This window comes from Ovis aries, chromosome 3, assembly GCF_016772045.2.
Source record: "Ovis aries strain OAR_USU_Benz2616 breed Rambouillet chromosome 3, ARS-UI_Ramb_v3.0, whole genome shotgun sequence".
In the NCBI taxonomy this organism is placed as follows: Eukaryota; Metazoa; Chordata; class Mammalia; order Artiodactyla; family Bovidae; genus Ovis; species Ovis aries.
Window position 1 is genome coordinate 175,269,463 of NC_056056.1, and position 20,741 is coordinate 175,290,203.

Genomic DNA, 20,741 nt, shown 5'->3' on the forward strand with positions numbered 1-20,741 from the left:
TTAACCACTGTCGAAACTTCTGAAACTTCTCTCGGAGATAGGTGTTGCCAAGAACCCTAGGGGAAGTTAGATGCTTTATCTTTTGCGCGCACACGAAGTTTACGTCTTCAGAGATCCTGGGTGGGTGTGACTCCCAGGAGCTAATCGTCCTGTCCAGTCATATGCAAATCTGGACTCCTGTTTCTGTGGAGGTGCAGACACAAACATAGGTGACAATTTGGTTGCTGACGTGCGTGGGAATGCACTTGCCCAGTAGTGGGTTAGATTGTCTCTGTGTAGACCGTGTGATAGTGGGAACTTAATTTGGATCGCCTGGTCTAGATGAGGGGTGTTTGGGTCGTAAAAGTTCCACCTGCGGCAGCTTGCTGCATTGCTCACGATGGTGTGGGGCCCTATAGACCAGTGGGGTCAATCCAGGGCTTCACGGGACTGTCCGCGGGCGGCTCCGCCCCGCCCCCAGAATCCCGGCTCTGCTCTGTCCCCCAGCGCCCCGACTGGCCCCGCCCCCAGAGCCCCAACAGGCCCCGCCTCCAATACCGGGCGCTGGGGAGGCACGGCTGTCCCAGTTCCGTAAACACTCCTCTCCCCGCCCCTAGCAGTACCCGGACTGCACCACTCTCAGCCCACGGGGGGGAACCGTTCCCTCTGGCATCCAAAATACCCCCAATCCGAGCTCTCCAGGGTCTCTTTCATTCGAAGTTGAGGCAGATGTTTTCTATGAGGTCAGGTCTGTCAGAACTCTGACATCAAAGCTGAAGTGCCCTAGATTTACCCCGCTCCTTGATGCGGTCTTCCCCCCGCTCTCCGCTTACGTGGTGGCCACTCCGTGGCTGCCTCTCTAGAGTCCCTCCCGGCCCTTTAAATACCGCGTGGGGGGCGCCGGGGAGGCTGAGGGTTGTTGGACTCGTGAGTTTCCCAGGTGTTTGTGCGGTCCTGGGCGAGGGAACACTCAAAGGCCCCTGACGAGGAGTCCCTCAGTCGCCGTTCTCCTCAGCCTGTGTTCGTGCCGGACTCGGTGCGTACCATCCCCGGGGAAGAGGTCGCGGGCTCTGAGGTGACGGGCCAGATTGGCAGAGGGGGACGCGTCACCCCAGTAGCCGCCCGACAGCCTCCCCCACTTCACCTCGGAGCTGCGTCCTGGGACCCGCGGCCAGGGGCGGTAGAGCCCGGCTTCTCACTTCCCCAACCCCCTCCCCATATCCCTTGTTTGACCTCGAACCGCCGTCCCACGTGGGAGCGGGGCGCGGGGACCGAGTGGCCGCGGCGGGTGTTGGGGTGGCCGCGGGCTTCGGGCCCTGGAGGGGCCGGGGTCGGGGTCGTGGCCGCTTGCCCTCTGTTTACCTCCCGCTGGACCCATGCCAGCGGCCGCGCCACGAGCGGCGTCCCACCATCCGGGCTCCGGGAGGGGGCACCTTGTAGCCTGCGACCGCTGGCCGGGCTGGGGTGGGTGAACCGAGCCGCGGTCAGGGCTGGGAGGGGCTCCGATCGTGTGTTTGGGGTTTGTTGCCGGGGTTTCCTCGGTACTCGCTTCGGCCTCCGCTGTCCCCTCCCCCAAGGGTTTGTTTTGACAGGAAACGTGCTGCTGAAGGGGAGGGGCGCCCCGGGGACGTGAGCGAGGGGTGTGTAGATACGTTCCCGCGACGGTACCCTCAGTTACCGGGAGGAGGCGGGACATGTGGGTCAACCCCAGGTTGGAACCCCTGAGGCCCTCCGGGGTGGCTTGTGCTTCCCAAGGCTGCTACTTTGGATGGTGCCACTCCAGGTCACAGCGATGATTTGGGGTGGCACGTGGACGAACATGGTTAAGTGTTTTCATTAGTGTTAAGGAAAACTGTTCCGTTAAACCGAGCGATTTCACAGTGATACAAAGTTTCCTTTCAAAACAAATCTATTTAAATCCAAAAATCTCGTCCAGATAAAGAGAAGTGTTTGCTAGAGCACAGGTAAGGATGGAGATGTGGAAACAGTCGTGAAGAAAGGTCGTCAGGTGACTAAGTCTTGGGAAACATCTTCGATGGTTATCCTGTTATTGTCCCCAGTGGGCCCCTGGGCCCCCAAGATCCCCGTGGTCCCATGGTCTCCAGCCCAGTCAAAAACCTGGCTCTGTCCAACCTGCCAAATTTAATGAGGTTATGACAGTGGTTCCCATTTTAGGGGTGCCCAGCCTGCCTTTTCGTCCTGCCTTGGGGGATTTCATCTATCATCCTGGCAGCCCCTGGAGGTTGCCTGACTTAAAGTAACCCAGGGCTGAAGATACCCAGTCATGTATGAAGCAGCTTCAGTGCCCTTTTGTGGAGGGTTGAGGGCCCAGAGGAGGAAACAGGTACTAAAACAGGTCAGCCAGAGGTGGGAGAAGTGTTTTCAAGTGTGCACAGTCCCTAGAAATCCTTTCCCTGATGCTGTAATGTTATGGGTGGCATGAACATCTGCTTTTTTAGACAATGACTGGCTTTGTTGGCCTTTATCTAGCTCTTTGTTGGCTCTAATTTGATGAAGACCAGTATTCTGTAGCTGAATGGAGCAGGCACCTACCTCTCTGTTCTGTTTTTTGCTTTGCTGCGTGTGGATAGCTCTTTAGCACTGCTAGTGTTTAGTAGTGGTTCTAAAGCAGCACTTTGCAGAAGATGAAGATTTCCCATATCATCTGCAGGGTTTTCTTCAAAGTCCAACCTGACTCCTGTGAGTCCCTACCCTTTACTATAGATATATGAATGCTTGTCCTTGCACCCAACCTTGATCAGGTCTTGAAGGATGATACCTGCTAGATGTTTCTTGAAATTTTCTTTTTCATGACTTAACCTTAATTGGCTGGGTTCTCATTCCTCAGGGCCCTGCTGGATAATCTGAGTAATTCACTTCAAAATGCTTCTGACTCATGCTAGCTGTAAGCAATTAACCCTTTTGATAATATTTGGGTTTTACAGAGGGATTTTGCCGTAAATAAAGAAAGGCTCCCTGATGGAGGATTTTCAGTCACTCTGGTGTGGTGGGTGAGAATGATTTTGGTCAATGAACTCTTTCAGTGATGCCCTTTGTGGTATGGCACTGTAGCAGAAACCCTGGGGGAAGGTCAGCTTGTTGTCACATGTGCAAGGGTCCATGTGGTAATGGATAGATCAGTTCAGCAGCGTGGGAGTGGAAAGAATGAATAGTTCTCTGCATTTTCTATAGGTATCCTAGAGTGGTAAAGAGCACAGGCTTTAGGGATCCACTGCCTGGATTAGAGTTGTGCCTCTGCCACTGCTGTGAACCCTAGAGCAAATTATTTAACCTCTCTGAGCCTCAGGTTCTTCCCTCTAAAAAGAGAACAATGATGAAGGTTATAATGAAGATTCGAGAAGATAAAACATCTTAAGCTCTAAAATGATTGAGGGGCTGAATCATAGTAAGTACTCAATAACTGTTACCTCCAATTGTTATTTTTTGCTGCCAGTTTAGCATTAGGAAGGTGGAAAGTTACAATGTGAAAGTTTCCTTAAGCTCTGGGACTGTGAGTCTTTGCTAATTTGAATTATTGCTGCCTTGGAAATGTGTTGAAATAGGCACTGGAAATTGGAGGAAGAAGACATAGCTTCTTCCTGAAAGGAATTTAAAATTTAGTGGGGAGACAGATTTGCAGACAGTTATCTTTCAGTGACCGCATAATGGGAATATAAACAATGTGACTGAGGCAGAGGAGAAAGGTAACCCAAGTTGTCTTGTGAATAGTGTAACTTAATTTGTTTGTCAGTGATGCTCACTGAGCTCTTGCTCTATCCCAGGCAGCATTCTGAGCTCTAAAATGACTAATAAATGCAATGAGTAGGGAACTCAAGGAAGGTCACTTTGAAGTTGTAACATTTGCTTTCAAGTCTGAATGACAATAAGGCTCCAACCACGCAGTGATCAGGGAAAAGAACATCCCACTGGAAGGGAATAGCAGGTGCAAGTGCTCCAAAGAAGGAAGTTTGGCATGTCAGAGTAACCCAAAGAAAGCCATTATGTTCAGAATATGAAGAACTAGGGGGAGAAAGGAAACAGAATAAAGGGTTACTGCTGCTGCTGCTAAGTTGCTTCAGTCGAGTCCGACTCTGTGCGACCCCATAGATGGAAGCCCACCAGGCTCCCCCGTCCCTGGGATTCTCCAGGCAAGAACACTGGAGTGGGTTGCCATTTCCTTCTCCAATGCATGAAAGTGAAAAGTGAAAGTAAAGTCGCTCAGTTGTGTCCACCTCTTCGCGACCCCATGGACTGCAGCCTACCAGGCTCCTCCATCCATGGGATTTTCCAGGCAAGAGTACTGGAGTGGGGTGCCATTGCCTTCTCCTAGAATAAAGGGTACAAAGGCCAAATCACAGAAGGATTATAAACCACTGCCAAGAGACCTTGTAGGAAAAGGGGACCCACCTGGAGAAGAATACTTAAAAGGGATTTCTTTTGCCTTTTCTGAAGGGTTCTGGACAATTTCTTGTTTTATTCATTAGGCACTGTTCAAGAAGGACATTGGGAAAGTTTGACTGTCTAGAAGAGATTTTGTAATAGAGTGCTATCTAAGCTAACATCACAGTGGGAACAATCAAGATCATAAAACTACAGGAGACTGGACTGTTCTGAATTAGACTTGAACTTTTGGTACACTACTTCTTCTTCTAACCTTTTACTTTGCAGTAATTTCAAACTTACAGAAAAAGTTGCAAGAATAGTACAAAGAACTCCCTATTATCTACCTTTTACTCATATTCACCTATTAGCATTTTCTTCCATAGGCTTCATTGTTTTCTCTTTTTCTCTCATTTGAATCATTGGAGAGAAAGTTGCATATATCATAGGCCTTTATTCCTCAGTGGAATAAAGGACACTTTTTCCTTGTCCTGTGCAATGGAATAAGCACACTTATCAACTTCAGTAAATTTGACTTTATAATACAGACAGTAGATACAAGTACTGTAACCGTGTTGTCAACTGATGCAATAATGTTTGTTATAGCATTTTTAAATTTGGTACAGGATACAATCTGGGATCATCTACAGTACTCAGTTGTCAAGTCCCCTTTCATTATCCTCAACTTTTCTTTGTTTTTTTATGACACTGACATGTTTTAAAAATTTATAATTTCTAATAAGAATAAAATAATATTTCATATCTGTCAAGCACTTAGTAGGAGTTTAAATACATAAACTATTTCAATTACAACAGTTCTATAAAATAGATAATACTGCTGTCCCCAATTCATCTAAGGGTAAGTTCCCTGTCTCCAGTCTATAGGTATCACGAGTTGAGATAAAGAATCCAGTCCTCCTGGCTCCAGAGCCAATGTCCTTACTGCCTTGGAGACATGTGCATGGTGGCTGGTGCATCTTTGCAGTTCTGAACCAGTGCCAGATCATTTGCAGGTAGATCTTGCTGCAGAAAGAAAATAAGAAAGTAAAGTCAGTTATCTGGATGCAGCCTAAGGATCACTGGCAAATTAAAAACTGATTTCCCCCTTATATGTGGTGAAATGCAGGATGAGCCCCTTCAGGTCTCTGTAATTTGTTCCTTCTTCTCTAAAATGCCAGTGGTCATATAGTTATTCATTCCGCAATAAATATTTAAGTGCCTCCTGCCTCCCTGTCATTGACCTTGGAAGGAATGATTATACTGCCTTCATTATTACAAAATGTGGAACAGTACAATGAAAAATGTGATTATTCTCTTTGAATAGTGATACACCATAGTGCTCGAGGCTTTGTTTTGGTGTTACCTCCGCTCTTCACATTGACTTTACCTTTGGCCGTTGAGTAAATCCTACCATGTGGGATGAGATGTGGTGTTCCCAGAAAGTTGTCTAGTTTGTTTGTGAGTTACACTGGTGAAGGTTAAGTAGATCTAGTTTGTTGGTATTAGAAGCATTACATTTCTTAAAGAAACAACCTGCTTTTGTTGTCACTATTCTAAGAGAGAATCCAAAATAGCTTTAAAGGCAGTCTAATTACCCTTAATGCTTTTGAGCCAGTTAGCTTTGTCCCCAGATGACCTATGTGGATACCTGAGACCAAGAAAGGTAAGAGCAAGTATGAAGGAACTTGCAGAAGACTGTTTATACCATGATGCGCCATTTGCTTTTGATTTTTGTATTTCAAACAAATGCAAGAGTTCTGTCCTCGGTCAACTCCCAGTCTTTGTTATCTGTAGGGGAACATGCTTTTATCACCACAGAATGAAACTATTCTTCCCTCCAGAGGTTCTAATGCCTAAAATGATGATAACAACAACTACCAAAGCAAATAACACTAACAACAGCAAACATCTGTATCCTGTTTACTCTGTATCAGACATTGTTCCAATATATACTGCCTGAATGAAATCTCTCACCAACCCTATGAATTAGGTATTATTAATTTGAGAATGCAGGCCATTTCTTTTGGCCTCAAAGAAAAGTTTCTGCTCAGATCCATGAAAACCCAGCTGTCATGTAGAGGCTTCTACCGATTAAACAGGATTTCTGAACATTTTGACACTTTTACATTTTTTTTACATCCCCTATGCCAGAAACTCTACTTCCAGTGAATTGTTGAAAGAAAGCAAGCTGTGTATGTGCTATGCTCAATCACTTCAGTTGTGTCCAACTTTTTGCCACCCCATGGACTGTAGCCCACCAGGCTCCACTGTTCATGGGATTTTCCAGGCAAGAATACTGGAGTGGGGTGCCATTTCCTCCTCTAGGATATCTTCCCAACCCAGGAATTGAATGCTCGGTTCCTGCACCTCCTGCATTGTAGGCAGATTCTCTGCCCCCTGAGCCAGCTGGGGAGCCTGGAAGAAACCATAGTTGCATGTTATTGAGCATGTCTGCCATGAAACATTTGATTTCTCAGAACTTCTAGGGATGTGATGCTTCACAGAACTCTGGGTTTATATAGCATTTTAGCACTTCCTCATAAAAGGCACCTGATATCTGGCCCAACCCCCTCAGAAAAATGAGGTGAAGAGAGCAGATGCATTGTGGGTGAAGTCATGCAGCAAATCAACTGCAGAGTCAGGCCTCACACCCGGGACTTCTACCTCCCAACCTTTTCATTTTTTTCCAAATCTTTGTACTTACCTGCCTCGTTAAACACAATTAAGAAACCTATGAGGTGTGCCATTCAGCTGGAGTATAAAAATGAAATGGACAGTTTTAGCTATTAACCTAGTTCATAAATTCCAATGGATGAAAAGCTTTTATTCACTTTTACTTAGAAAAATAGCCAAAGTGAAGAGAAATGATCTCAGAGCATCATGGCACAGTTGTCACAGTTGAATGAATGAAAGAAATAATGAAGTGGAAGCAGAGCTTAACGTATTCTAATTTAAGAGTATGACAGGACCAGGGAATATTGAGTCCTAAAGCCTCAGAAGGCAGGTAGAGCTGGTAGGTTCTTTGCTCCAGGCCTTAATCTGTGACAGCAACAGGTCTGTAAATGTGGAATATCAGTTTGCGAATGTTCTGGTTGCAATTGTACCAGATGGGATTCGGGATTCCGATTCAGCTGATACCGAATGAATGCTTGTCACACACTTGACACTGATGGTGGACAAGACATAGTTTCTGCCTTAGTAAGGGGAGTCAGAAGTAACCAGGGGAGGAAAATAACTATGAGGGTCTAAGTACTATTGGGCAGATACCAGAGACGTGCTGCAGGTAGACAGAGAAGAGTGCCCTTAGCTCTGGCCAGGCGTAGAGGGAGGGCTTCCTGGTTTCCTTTCCTTGAAAACCAGCATTTTCAAGAAATGCCATCCATGAGAAGTAAAACGCTGGCAAAGAGAGAAAGCCAGAGGGAAGGGCAAGCACTCCATTTTGGGACTTGGGGTTCGGTGGAATTGAAAGGATTAGAGTGGACCGTTTTCTTCTTCCTCTAGCGCCAGCCACACCCACACCCCCTTCTATCAGATGGGAGTTAAAGCGCAAGGCTAGTTTGCCTGGGGTAAAGGAGGTAAGCCCACCACTGAGAATGCCAGGGGTCAGACCTTTTGTAGCCCGTGTCCAAGGTGTTTGGTTTGGGGACTCTGGGAGTAGTGTCTCTATGGGGAAGCTTTCTGGCAGCTCCAGCACCACTCCACTCCCTCCCCTTCAGTCTGCAGAGGCAGCCTCTGAGTTGGTGATTTTCTGTTTGCGAAAGTGGAGGGCTGAGCAAGAGTGCATTTCTACAAGTGGCACGACTGTAGAGATTGCTTGGGTGAGGCCAGGGGCAAGTGCCCTTGACTTCTGACCTTCAGTAAGTCCCTCTTAGGCCCATCCATTTCTCTGTCATCACCCAGAGGATAAAAAAAAAATAGCCCTGTTTCTCTCAGCAAAGGCTCAATACCTCCACTTGGACAGCTTGCCTGTCCTTTCTGTTGCTTCCTCAGCAGTGCCTTGGTGTCCCCTTCCTTGTCCTCCAGCATCTGACACACAGCTTTAGGTAACTGGACTTTAGAGCCACGAGAGGATGGCCTTGCATATTTTGTTCACTGTTACTTTTCCCTGGGCTTGGTGCACAGTAGGTGCTTAATACATTTGAAAGGGACCATTTGATGAAGGACAGAAATGGTATGGACCTAACAGAAGCAGAAGATATTAAGAAGAAGTGGCAAGAATACACAGAAGAACTGTACAAAAAAGATCTTCACGACCCAGATAATCACGATGGTGTGATCACTCACCTAGAGCCAGGCATCCTGGAATGTGAAATCAAGTGGGCCTTAGAAAGCATCACTACAAACAAAGCTAGAGGAGGTGATGGAATTCCAGTTGAGCTATTTCAAATCCTGAAAGATGATGCTGTGAAAGTGCTGCACTCAATATGCCAGCAAATTTGGAAAACTCAGCAGTGGCTCCAGGACTGGAAAAGGTCAGTTTTCATCTCAATCCCAAAGAAAGGCAATGCCAAAGAATGCTGAAACTACCACACAATTGCACTCATCTCACATGCTAGTAAAGTAATGCTCAAAATTCTCCAAGCCAGGCTTCAACAATACGTGAACTGTGAACTTCCTGATGTTCAAGCTGGATTTAGAAAAGACAGAGGAATCAGAGATCAAATTGCTGACATCCGCTGGATCATGGAAAAAGCCAGAGAGTTCCAAAAAAACATCTATTTCTGCTTTATTGACTATGCCAAAGCCTTTGACTGTGTGGATCACAATAAACTGTGGAAAATTCTGAAAGAGATCGGAATACCAGACCACCCGACCTGCCTCTTGAGAAACCTGTATGCAGGTCAGGAAGCAACAGTTAGAACTGGACGTGGAACAACAGACTGGTTCCAAATAGGAAAAGGAGTACGTCGAGGCTGTATATTGTCACCCTGCTTATTTAACTTCTATGCAGAGTACATCATGAGAAACGCTAGGCTGGAAGAAGCACAAGCTGGAATCAAGATTGCCGGGAGAAATATCAATAACCTCAGATATGCAGATGACACCACCCTTATGGGAGAAAGTGAAGAGGAACTAAAAGCCTCTTGATGAAAGTGAAAGAGGAGTGAAAAAGTTGGCCTAAAGCTCAACATTTAGAAAACTAAGATCATGGCATCTGGTCCTATCACTTCATGGGAAATAGATGGGGAAACAGTGTCAGACTTTATTTTGGGGGGCTCCAAAATCACTGCAGATGGTGACTGCAGCCATGAAATTAAAAGATGCTTACTCCTTGGAAGAAAAGTTATGACTAACCTAGATAGCGTATTCAAAAGCAGAGACATTACTTTGCCAACAAAGGTCCGTGTAGTCAAGGCTATGGTTTTTCCAGTAGTCATGTATGGATGTGAGAGTTCGATGGTGAAGAAAGCTGAGCGCCAAAGAACTGATGCTTTTGAACTGTGGTGTTGGAGAAGACTCTTGAGAGTCCCTTGGACTGCAAGGAGACCCAACCAGTCCATTCTAAAGGAAATCAGTCCTCGGTGCTCATTGGAAGGACTGATGCTGAAGCTGAAACTCCAGTACTTTGGCCACCTCATGCGAAGAGTTGACTCATTGGAAAAGACTCTGATGCTGGAAGGGATTGGGGGCAGGAGGAGAAGGGGCTGACAGAGGATGAGATGGCTGGATGGCATCATGGACTTGATGGATATGAGTTTGAGTAAACTCCAGGAGTTGGTGGACAGGGAGGCCTGGCGTGGTGCTATTCATAGCGTCACAAACAGTTGGACACAGCTGAGCGACTGAACTGACTGATTGAAGGAACTTCAGGTATTTCCAGGCATTCTATGGGTAGTTGTGGTTTCATATTCCGACAGTTTTAAAAGCTCAGAGAACCTCATTGCTGGTTCAGGTTTAAAGACACTTGATGCACGCTTTCTGTCATTACCATCTATTCAGGATTTGAGGTGCCTCTCTCCTCAGGCCTGGGTTTCCTCTTAGTGTCAGCTAGCACCACACTCATGTATCAGGGCCAGCTCCTTCACAGGCGTGGCTGAGGATCCTGAGTTCTGGCCTGAGCATCCTGCATACCCCAGGTCTCCTTTCCAGGGAGTGACTGGGCCCACTGCCCTGCCCTTCCCTGGGAAGCAATCTGATGTCCCAGAAACAGCCCTGGATGTTGAGTCCAGGGACTGGCTTTGTGGCACAGCAAGTCTCCCAGAGCCTGTTCTCCCCCACCCTGTGAACCAGCATCTTTGTGCCTGCTTGTTCATTGGGTGGCTGTGGGTACGTGGTAAATTATCAAGTACAAACCAAACATTGGGCCTTATGCTTTATAGTGTGGCAGTTTGTGGCAAAATGGATGAGGAAAACCTATACACTTGCCAGCCAGAGCTGTTACTTAGTAGCTCCTGTTTCTCTAGGAGGCTCACAGACAACTAAAGAGACTGATTTCAAAAATATTTTATGTAAAACAAAGAGGAATAGTAATAGCTAACATGTGAATGCTGTGCTGAGCACTTTAATAAGATGAATCCTGTTTCATCTTCAACCAACCCCATGAGGTGAGTCTGTCAGCCCAGCTTTACTCCGGAGGGAGGAAGTTGAGTGACTTCTCCAAGGTCACCTGGCAAAAGGCAGAACCAGCTTCTAATCTGGAGCCCCACACTCTTAACTCTTACCCTCCCACGCTTCAGCAGCCCTCTGAGGAGAGAGCATGTGCTCTGTACATTGTTTTTAGAGGATCTGTTTTTGCTGGGAGCTGCTCCATGTTCACACTGAGTATGTCCCGTGGGAGCTCATACCTGTGCCTCTGGAGTCCCTTTCTGAAGGCAGTCTTGCAGGCCTAGTGACAGGCTGGCCTGGGTGCCACAGGAGGAAGGAGGTAATCTGCTGGGGGCCTTTCCGGTGTTGTGTCACAGAGGACGTGGCTGTCTATGCTGGAGGAGGCACGGGCACCACTGGTGGAAGCACCATGCAAGGTTGACGCAGGGTCTGTTTGTCTGTGCAGGTGCTGTCTCTACCCACACTCCCACAACACAAAATGCCCTTCAATGGTGAGAAGCAGTGTGTGGGCGAGGACCAGCCAAGCGATTCTGACTCTTCCCGGTTTTCCGAGAGCATGGCTTCTCTCAGTGACTGCGAGTGCTCCAGGCAGAGCTTCACAAGCGACTCCTCCAGCAAATCCAGCTCTCCTGCCTGTAAGCCGACAGGGAGCAGAGCCTGGGGGGTGCTGGGCATGGTTCTAGACACACATGTTTGTTTTATCTTTTAATCAATATTTTAAAAAATATTTATTTATCTGGCTGGGCCAGGTCTCAGTTGCAGCCTGCAGGCCCTATTTTTAGTTGCAGCATGCAAACTCTTAGTTGTAGCATGTGGGATCTAGTTCCCTGACCAGGGATCGAACCCACGCCCCCTGCGTTGGGAACGTGGAGTCTTACCCACTGGACCACCAGGGAAGTCCCTAGATACATGTTTGAGTGAGAGCAAAGTCCTGACTTCCCCTCCTTTCTAGACATACTGGAATGTCACTGGAAGGGCACCCCAGCTGTCTAGTACACACTCTCAGCAATAAATAGCCACTGAATATTAAAAAGCAGAGACATTACCTTGTCAACAAAGGTCTGTCTAGTCAAAGCTATGGTGTTTTTCAGTAGTCATGTATGGATGTGAGAGCTGGACCATAAAGAATGATGAGTACCAAAGAATTGATGATTTTGAACTGTGATGTTGGAGAAGACTCTTGAGAGTCCCTTGAACTGCAAGGAGATCAAACCAGTCAGTCCTAAAGGAAATCAGTCCTGTGTATTCATTGGAAAGGCTGATGCTAAAACTGAAACTCCAATACTTTGGCCATCTAATGTGAAGAACAGACTCATTGGAAAAGACCCTGATGCTGGGCAATATTGAACGCAGCAGGAGAAGTGGATGACAGAGGATGAGATGGTTGGATGGCATCACTGACTCGATAAACATGAGTTTGAGTAAGCTCCGGGAGTTGATGATGGACAGGGAAGCCTGGCATGCTTCCCTATGAGGCCATAGGGTCTCAGAGTCAGACAGGACTGAGCAACTGAACTGAACTGAAGTTTACAGTCTGTCTGTTTTTATTTTCATCACAGTCTCTGATCTTTGGTTTGACTGTAAATCAGATCTTCCAACCCCACCCTGTCGTCTCTCTCACTTGGTGGAAAACTACTCCTCGAGATCTTTTTTTGAGTCACATTCAAGGCAGAATTCAAATCAGTCCTTTCTGATTTACGTGGAAGGAAACTTGCCTCAACTCAAGGGTCAGGCAGGAAGTGAATCTAATGGGTTTCCTGCTGATTTCAAAAACTGTTGTGCAAATCACCCCAGAAAAGGGGTGCCCATGAGGAGAATTACTACACTAGGGATGTGAGAGTTAAAAGATGGCCATGGAGACATCTTTTTCCTTTTTTTGTGTGTGGATGCTAGAGATGTGCAAAGCAGTGTATTTGTCTTTTATTTATTTTTTTTAGCTTTTTAATTGACATTTTATATAGAAAATATAACCCCTTAAGTTGTCAGTGCAAATGCAGAGAGAAGCAACTAACATTAATATGATCAAATGCCCTCTTTGGAAAAAGCTTGTTCATCTGTATTTAAGTTAGTACATTCTCATTTTTTAAAACATGGAAAAGTAGATAGAAACGAAAATATTGCCTGTAACGTCACCCAAAGATGACAGCTGTGACAGTGTTTTGTCGTATTTTCATTTTTCACATAGACATACATGTGCACATGTACTCTTTTTGCCTACTATTTTAACTAAAACATTTACTCATGATAATGTTTTTTTAAACATTTTTATGACTACTTATTACTTTATCAAGTGAATATAACATCAGTTTATTTAACTTCTGTTTATCATTGGGCATTTAGTTCATTTCCTTTTTTTTTTTTTTTGCTTTACAAATAGTGCCTTATGAACATTGTAGTGCATAAAGCCTTTTGAAGAATTCCTTTGTATTTAATTAGGTTCCTGGACTAAAGGGTACAGACATTTTCAAGGAGAATGTTGATGGGAAAGAGAATTGGCAAAAGAATTTGTTAGCAGCCACCCAGCTTTCAGTGCTTTCTCTCATTCTTTATACTATATACGGGGTTGACGTCTCCAGCAGGGCACCTGGGCGTCCTGAAAAAGGATTTTACTAATTGTGTACCACCATTCCTTCCATTCCTTCCTCTTCCTCTTCTTCCCCTTCCATCTCCCTCTTCTCCACCATCTCCTTGTCTGCTTCTCATTTCTGAAATTATTTTAGATAGCAAAGCACTGGTGGCAGTCAGCATTATTTAAAGCAGTGGTTTTTAATTAACAGAAGCTGAGAGTTCCAGGAATGATTTCAAAAAGACATGACTTAGTAGAATAATTTTTGAATAATATTTTTCAAATAACTGAAATAATTCTTTACTCCCTGTTTCCTACTGAGAAGTAGATGATCAACATATCAGATTTATTTTAATTATCTGCATTTATGGAATTTTTGCCACGTTCCTTACTTAAATTATCTTGTTTAATTACTTCAGGACAGTCCTTCGAGCAGGTTAAGTTATGCTTCAGTGAGGTCAAATGGTAACCACCAATTAGCAAAACTTATGCTATACTGCATAGTTTTAAAAAATCAGTTAGTTCATAGTGAGCCAGCTTAAATTAATGTTATGAATTACAGTATAAAAAGTAGTCATCAATTTCCTGTAGAGTACATGTAATAGATGCAGATAGTAGTATGTGCTGAAAAATGAAGTGATTTAATTTTTAAAAGTAACTTGTAATAGCCTATATTAATAAAAAATTTCTAAGAAACATTTGACAGTTTATTATCAATACAGTAACTGAAGCTATCAAAGGAATTTAAAAATTTTTTGAAGCCGTAAGTATCAAGCATGGGAATCTACCTGCTTTAGTATACATTCTTCTTACTTGTAAAACCTTGAAAATAATACGCTGGAGTAGCTTAAACCTTGTGTACATCAGAACGTATCACTAGTTGGCAATCCTCTTCCACAATTCCTTTGTTTTCTTTCCAGCAACGAGCCCTCCCAGGGTTGTGACATTTGACGAAGTGATGGCTGCAGCAAGGAACTTGTCAAACATGACTCTTGCTCACGAGATAGCTGTAAATGAGAACTTTCAACTGAAACGGGATGCCCTCCCTGAGAGCAGGTAACCTGGAGGCGTCTGTTGTACATGAACTGTGCTGCATGCAGGCTCTGTGTGTGTGTATGCGTGTGTCCTGCAAACACAGATATTCACACTGATTCCTGGACAGTCTCATATAATATCTACTGGGAGTTAACAGTACAGTAAGCCCCTACATGTGAACCGTCAAGCTGCAAACTTTCAAAGATTCGAGTGTGCCCCTGTATGCCAGCTGTTGGACTGTGCTACTGTACTTTTAAAGGTACAATACTGTAAGACTAAAAATGTTTTATTTTTTGTGTGTGCTTATTTTTTGTGTATTACTTGTGTGAAAAATATTATAAAACTATTACAATATAGTACTCTCCAGCCAATTGTGTGAGTTGGGTACCTAGTCTAACTTTGTTGGTACAGGCATGCTAAGTCGCTTCAGTCATGTCTGACTCTTTGCAGTCTCATGGACTGTAGCCCACCAGGCTCCTCTGTCCATGGGATTCTCCAGGCAAGAATACTGGAGCGGGCTGCCATGCGAACAAATTGGACTTACAGACGTGCTCTCAGAATGGAACTCATTCATATATAGGGGACTTACTATATTTAGTTCTCTAACAAGGTCTTTTATTTGTTTTTGAAACCATTCTTCTAGGGAATATGTCACTCATAGAGTTTTAGAATTCAGTTTATATGTCACTTCCTGAGCGGAGCTTTTCCTGACATTCCTGAGCCCACTAGACTGCAAGAAATCACCTTCTAAAGACTCCTATAGCCTCCTCTCCTTCTGTTAAGGTGTCTTATAATTGTTAAGGTGTCTTATAATTTTAGGTTCGATGTCTGTCTTTTCCACTGGACCCAAAGCCCTGTTAATGGAGAAACTATGTCTATATTGTTTGCTCTGTCCTTATTGCCCAGCACAGTGCCTGACACATTGTACATGCTCAAGAAATGTTTTCAGCCTGACTTATTAAAAACTGATATTCAGATTGTAAAAGACAAATGAATGCAGCTGAGCTGCCAGAATGATGCGTCTGTCTAGAAGCCTAGATAGGAGGTAGGAATCATGACAGCATAGGGACCCCCGGTTAACATCATGCCCAAGGGATCTCTAGTTAGAGCCATGTCCTTATACCCCACCTCAGTCTTTCCAGTTTTGGTGGTTCACAAGTCCCCTGGGACAAAGAGAAGAAAAGGCTTGAAGCCATGACTGCAGGTGAATAAGTTTTAGAGGCAAAATTGGCCCATGGATAACAACACTGAATCTGAAAGCTCACAGTGCCATTTATAAATCAGGAGGCATTCTCTCTATCAGTGAAGACAACATATAATATTTGATTCCATTCAGCAAGTTTTTGTTTTAAAGCAGGAAAAGAGTAAATATAGTAGTTTTCCTTTTTAAAATTATGGATCATAGTCCTCCTCCTGGGGATGTTGTTCATAATAATCATGAATACTTTTTAAGATTACTGGCCAAAGTAGGTGTATCTGTTTGGTTTTCTACAGTGACCGCATTTCACTACGATCCTTTTTATCAGCTCTGCTGCTCTACCCTCAGGCTAGGTCACCATCGTCTCTGACCTGGACTCTTTCTATCCTAGCTGGTTGTCCAGTCTTCATCCTTAGCTCCTGGAAGTCCATCCTCCACATACACAGTCAGCCACAGTTATCTTTCTAAAGGGTAAATCAGATTAAACCCTGATTTTGCTTAAAAACCTTCAGTGGTTCTATCACACTTAGAATAAATATCCCAACTCTATAGTATGACTAGCAAGGCCCTTCTTCACCAACCGTGCCTCTTATTCCTTCCCTCCTGCTTGCTTCAGCCACACTGGCTTCCTTGGTGATCCTGCGGCACACCAGCTTGATCCTATCCCGAGGATATTTTCCGTCTTCCTTCTTTTTTAATGTTTTTCCCATAGGTCTTTACCAGCGGCTTTCTTTTCCCCATTCGTGTCTTAGAGAAGCTTTCTTCTACCGCCCCATCGAATGGGCACCCTCTTCATCACTGTGGACCGCATTGTCTTCCTCTGCCTTCCTCATGGCTCTGAAATTGTCTTACTCACTGTCAATGTGGTTTTTGTCTTTCTCTTTCTGCCAACATATAAGCTTTTTGAGAGCACACTCTCTTTGAAACACCCCAGTGCCTGAAACAGGGCCTACCACATGTTAAATTTTGAATAAACATTTATTGACTAATAAAAATGAATTTTTAAATTTAAAATGAGTATGATTTTTGAAGTGCAGCAAAAGACAAATTGGGAATATTTGTGCTTTAAATTCATAAGTTGCAAATACAGACTGAATGAGGGCCCTTCAGAATCAGACAGACCTTGGGGTTTGACCTGGCTCTGCTGAGACTGTATCTGAGCCTCACATTCTCCACAATACTCACTCTGAATGCATGCTCCTGGGCATGTAAGTGCCTTGCACATGGGTATTTTGATACTGTGGAAGATAGGAATTCCCCTTTTCTTCATTTTCTGCCATGGCTAGAAAATGTGAGCAAGAGAAACAGCACACAGGATTCGGACACATTACCTTTGCTTAAAAGTGAAATAGCATAGCATTAGCTGTTGACCTTTCAGATGATTCTCCACAGTGGCTAAGTTGTTACTATTTTTTTTTTATCAAAGCATCATCCCTTATTACTTGTGACAAATGAGGAGACAGGCAATTGCTCTCAAAGCACTGTCTCCTTTACTGTTTAAAAAATGGCTGACTCTCATATTTTACCAAGTATTTTCTTGGGGAGAAACACTTGGTAAAATAAGTCAGATTTCTGATACTGGGTAGGAATACTTATAAATGATTTGACTGATCTCATCACTACCCACCCCAAATTAGAAATCTAAGAAGTTTGGAAAACTTAAACTCTGACATCCTTCAAGGAGCTATAAAGTTGTTTTAGCTCATTCCTGCTTGGTGCATTCAAGCCAAGTACCTGCGGCGTGTAAAGTCAAGAGCAAAAATCCATTCCTGCAATGTGTGCCTTTCTAATTGTTCTGTAATTGCTTGAAAGCGTTGCAGACATTGGGAATGGCATTTATGTTGAATAAATCTACTCAGGCAACTAGACCAAGTTTTAACATTTAAAGTGGCTGAGTAGAGTATAGTATTTGCAGTTACAAAAACAGTTTTAAGTCACGCTTCTCAGAAAGCTAGTTTTTATTTCTAACATTATTGTATATTTTAGCTATTTGAGCTTTAAAAAGAAAAATTTAAGTGATATGCTCAACTGTCAAATTGTCAATTCATTCACCATGCATTCAGTAAACCTTCAGTAAATACCAAGCACTATGCTAGGTGTGGTGGCAGGTACCTAGAAGAAGTGGCCTCTATCTGAGAGAGGCGCACAGCCCTGTGAGGGATAGAAACTTCAAGTGATTACAGTTCAGGGAAATATGTGCTTTTCTAAAAGCAGTTTCAAAATGGTATAGGAGTTCAGTGGGGATGTGTATTTTAACACGCACCTATTTTGGGACATTGACATTGACAGGATAAAGCAAGGTGGCCACCTATTCTATTGTGAAGCTTTCCTAGGAAGGCTCCTATTTCAGCAGTGTGGTCTGGCCAACTTTAAATGGGACATCTAAGCTGGAGCTGGCAGGCATTCAAATGCATGTCTCCTTGGGGCCAATCTGTTCTGTTCCATGCCACGAAACGTCCGCTATTAAGGAAAGAACAACGTGGCCACCTCATCCTAAACACCTAGACCAGATCTGAAGATCTGTGTAGAAGACTAGCTGTGGGAACTTCCCTGGTGGTCTGGTGGTTGAGATGCTGCTGCCAATGCAGGGGTCACAGGTTTGATCCCTGGTCTGGGAATTAACATCCCACATGCTGTGCAGTGTGGCCAAAATATTTTTTAAAAAAGGGGGGGGCAGTGGATGGGTGAAATAAGGTATCTCCTTAGGATGGAATTTTATTTATTTTTATTTCTGGCTGCACCAGGTGTTGCTTTTACATGGGCTTTCTCTGGTTGCAGGGCATGGGCTTCTCTGGTTGTGGAGCGCAGGCTCTAGATGCAGGCTTCAGTAGTTGTGCACACAAGTTCAGTAGCTGTGGCTCCAGGCTTAGTTGCTCCATGGCATGTGGAATCTTCCCAGACCAGGGATCAAACCTGTGTCTGCTGCACTGACAGGCAGATTCTTATCCACTGTGCCACCAGGGAAGTCCTAGGCCAGAATTTTATGAACTTGTTGAAAGCTATAGGAAGGAAGCACTTAAAAAATTTAGGGGAGACACTTAAGACAGAATATTAAATGAAATAAGTATATACTATTGTACAGACCACTACTATAAAAATTGTATTAAGACCATTCATTGAAATATGTCAAATATGTCAAAAGATTAATAATAGAATTATGAGCAGTTTTTATACTCTGTTTTTCTGCATTTCCTAAGATTTCTACAATGTGCATATTTCTTTTATAATTAGGAAAAATAGTGCTTATGTAAAAAAAAGTGATTCATTTCATTCCCATAGCTTGGCCGGTCGAGTGAGGCACATTGTCCATCAGGCCTTCTGGGATGTCTTGGAATCAGAACTGAATGCAGAGCCTCCCGAGTATGAACACGCCATCAAACTGTTTGAAGAAATCAGAGAGGCAAGTTGATGTTGTTTGTATTCATTAGTAATCCTCTGCCCCAGCCCCCAGGCTGTTTTTCTGTTCTCTAAAGAGTATTGGAGGCTTCTTTTGAAACACTGAGCCAGTTCAATCACTGGAAGAGTTTTTGCTTGCATCTCTGAGAGGAGGATGGAGACGGGGAAGAGGGCAGTGACAGGAACACAGGCCCGTGCTTAGCTGGTAGGCAGCGGCTATGGTGCTTCAGAGCACAGAGCCCAGATTAGACAGGTCTGCTTTAGTGATCTGCTTCTGCTTTCTCCTAAGTCTCAGTCTCCTGAGTGAGTGAAGTGAAAGTTGCTCAGTCGTGTCCAACTCTTTGAGACCCCATGAGCTATACAGCCCATGGAATTTTCTAGGCCAGAATACTGGAGTGGATAGCCTTTCCCTTCTCCAGGGGATCTTCCCAACCTAGGGATCAAACTCAGGTTTCTTGCCTTGCAGGCAGAGTCTTTACCATCTGAGACGCAAGGGAAGCCAAAGTCTCCTGAGTAGTGGCAAGAATTAAATCAGATGACAGTCATGGCTAACATTTCACAAGACACTTGCTCTGTGCTAAGCACTAGAGTATTCATTTATTCCTTTCCATAATGCTATGAGGTAGTTATGCCTGTTACTATTTTATATAAAGAAACTGAGTTCCCTGACTCATCCAAGGTCACAAAGCTTTGAGGGGCAGAAGGTATTTGAACTGAGGCACTCCTGCTCAGAGATCATGCTCCTAACCACATGCTGTGTGTATAAGTACAGTGTCTACTGTGTTGTGAATAGGTTGCTCCCATAGTATATAATGTGCATGCATGCATGCTAAGTTGCTTTAGTTGTGTCCGACTCTTTACAACCGTATGGACTGTAACCCACCAGGCTCCTCTGTCCTTGAGATTATCCAGGCAAGAATACAGAAGTGGGTTGCCATGCCTCCCTCTAGGGATCTTTCCAACTCAGGGATCGAATCCCTGTCTCTTGCATCTCCTGCATTGTCAGGAGGGTTCTTCACCACTAGTGCCATCTGGGAAGCTGATAATATATATTTCACATGTAAATATACTGTATTATACTAATGGGGCCCATGGGGGTGTTACTATTTGCCCTTCTTTAAAAGGTTCTTTTGGATCCCTGATCTGCAACTTTTTCTTTCTTTGCATGATTTCTCTGTAAACTTTTTAAAGTTCTTTCAATACTATTGCTTCCTTACCAGTTATTTTCATTATGATGGTGTTAGTAACTTCCCACAGGAGGGAAGGGAAGGCTTTCATTCAGAAGTGCCGGGGTCCAGCCCCAGTGGATCCAGGGTAATTCGAAGGGTGGACGGAATCGGCGAAGAAAAACTTACTTATTTAGAAATGTAAAGAGAGATTAGGGAAGAATAGTATAGTAGGAAAATTAGTGGAGAAAAGAGGCTGAATAACTTGGTTTATGCAGAGAGCTAATAAAACCTCGAGACAAGAGGTTTGCACCATCTACGTAGGGCACTGGCGCCCGCTTGAATAGCGGAGGGTAACCCGCCTTGGGCTCCCTCTCATGTGGGTCTTAGAAGCCAGGGCAAGTAAGTAGACATGATGAGCCTACACACCCCAGATGGGAATTCAGCCAGAAAAGAAGAGAAGGAGAAAAGACCA

General features: G+C 44.3%; 1 protein-coding gene across 1 annotated transcript in view; it reads left to right on the forward strand.

Moving 5' to 3' along the window:
• The first annotated feature begins 890 nt into the window (after positions 1-890).
• TCP11L2 (t-complex 11 like 2) overlaps positions 891-20,741 on the forward strand; it is a 41,796-nt gene continuing 21,945 nt past the window's right edge. The window contains exons 1-4 of the mRNA XM_004006693.5: positions 891-1,015; positions 11,351-11,540; positions 14,392-14,527; positions 18,984-19,104. Of these exons, the coding sequence (XP_004006742.1) occupies positions 11,384-11,540; positions 14,392-14,527; positions 18,984-19,104 (414 nt within the window). The 5' untranslated portion in view covers positions 891-1,015; positions 11,351-11,383. The remainder of the gene's footprint in view (positions 1,016-11,350; positions 11,541-14,391; positions 14,528-18,983; positions 19,105-20,741) is intronic.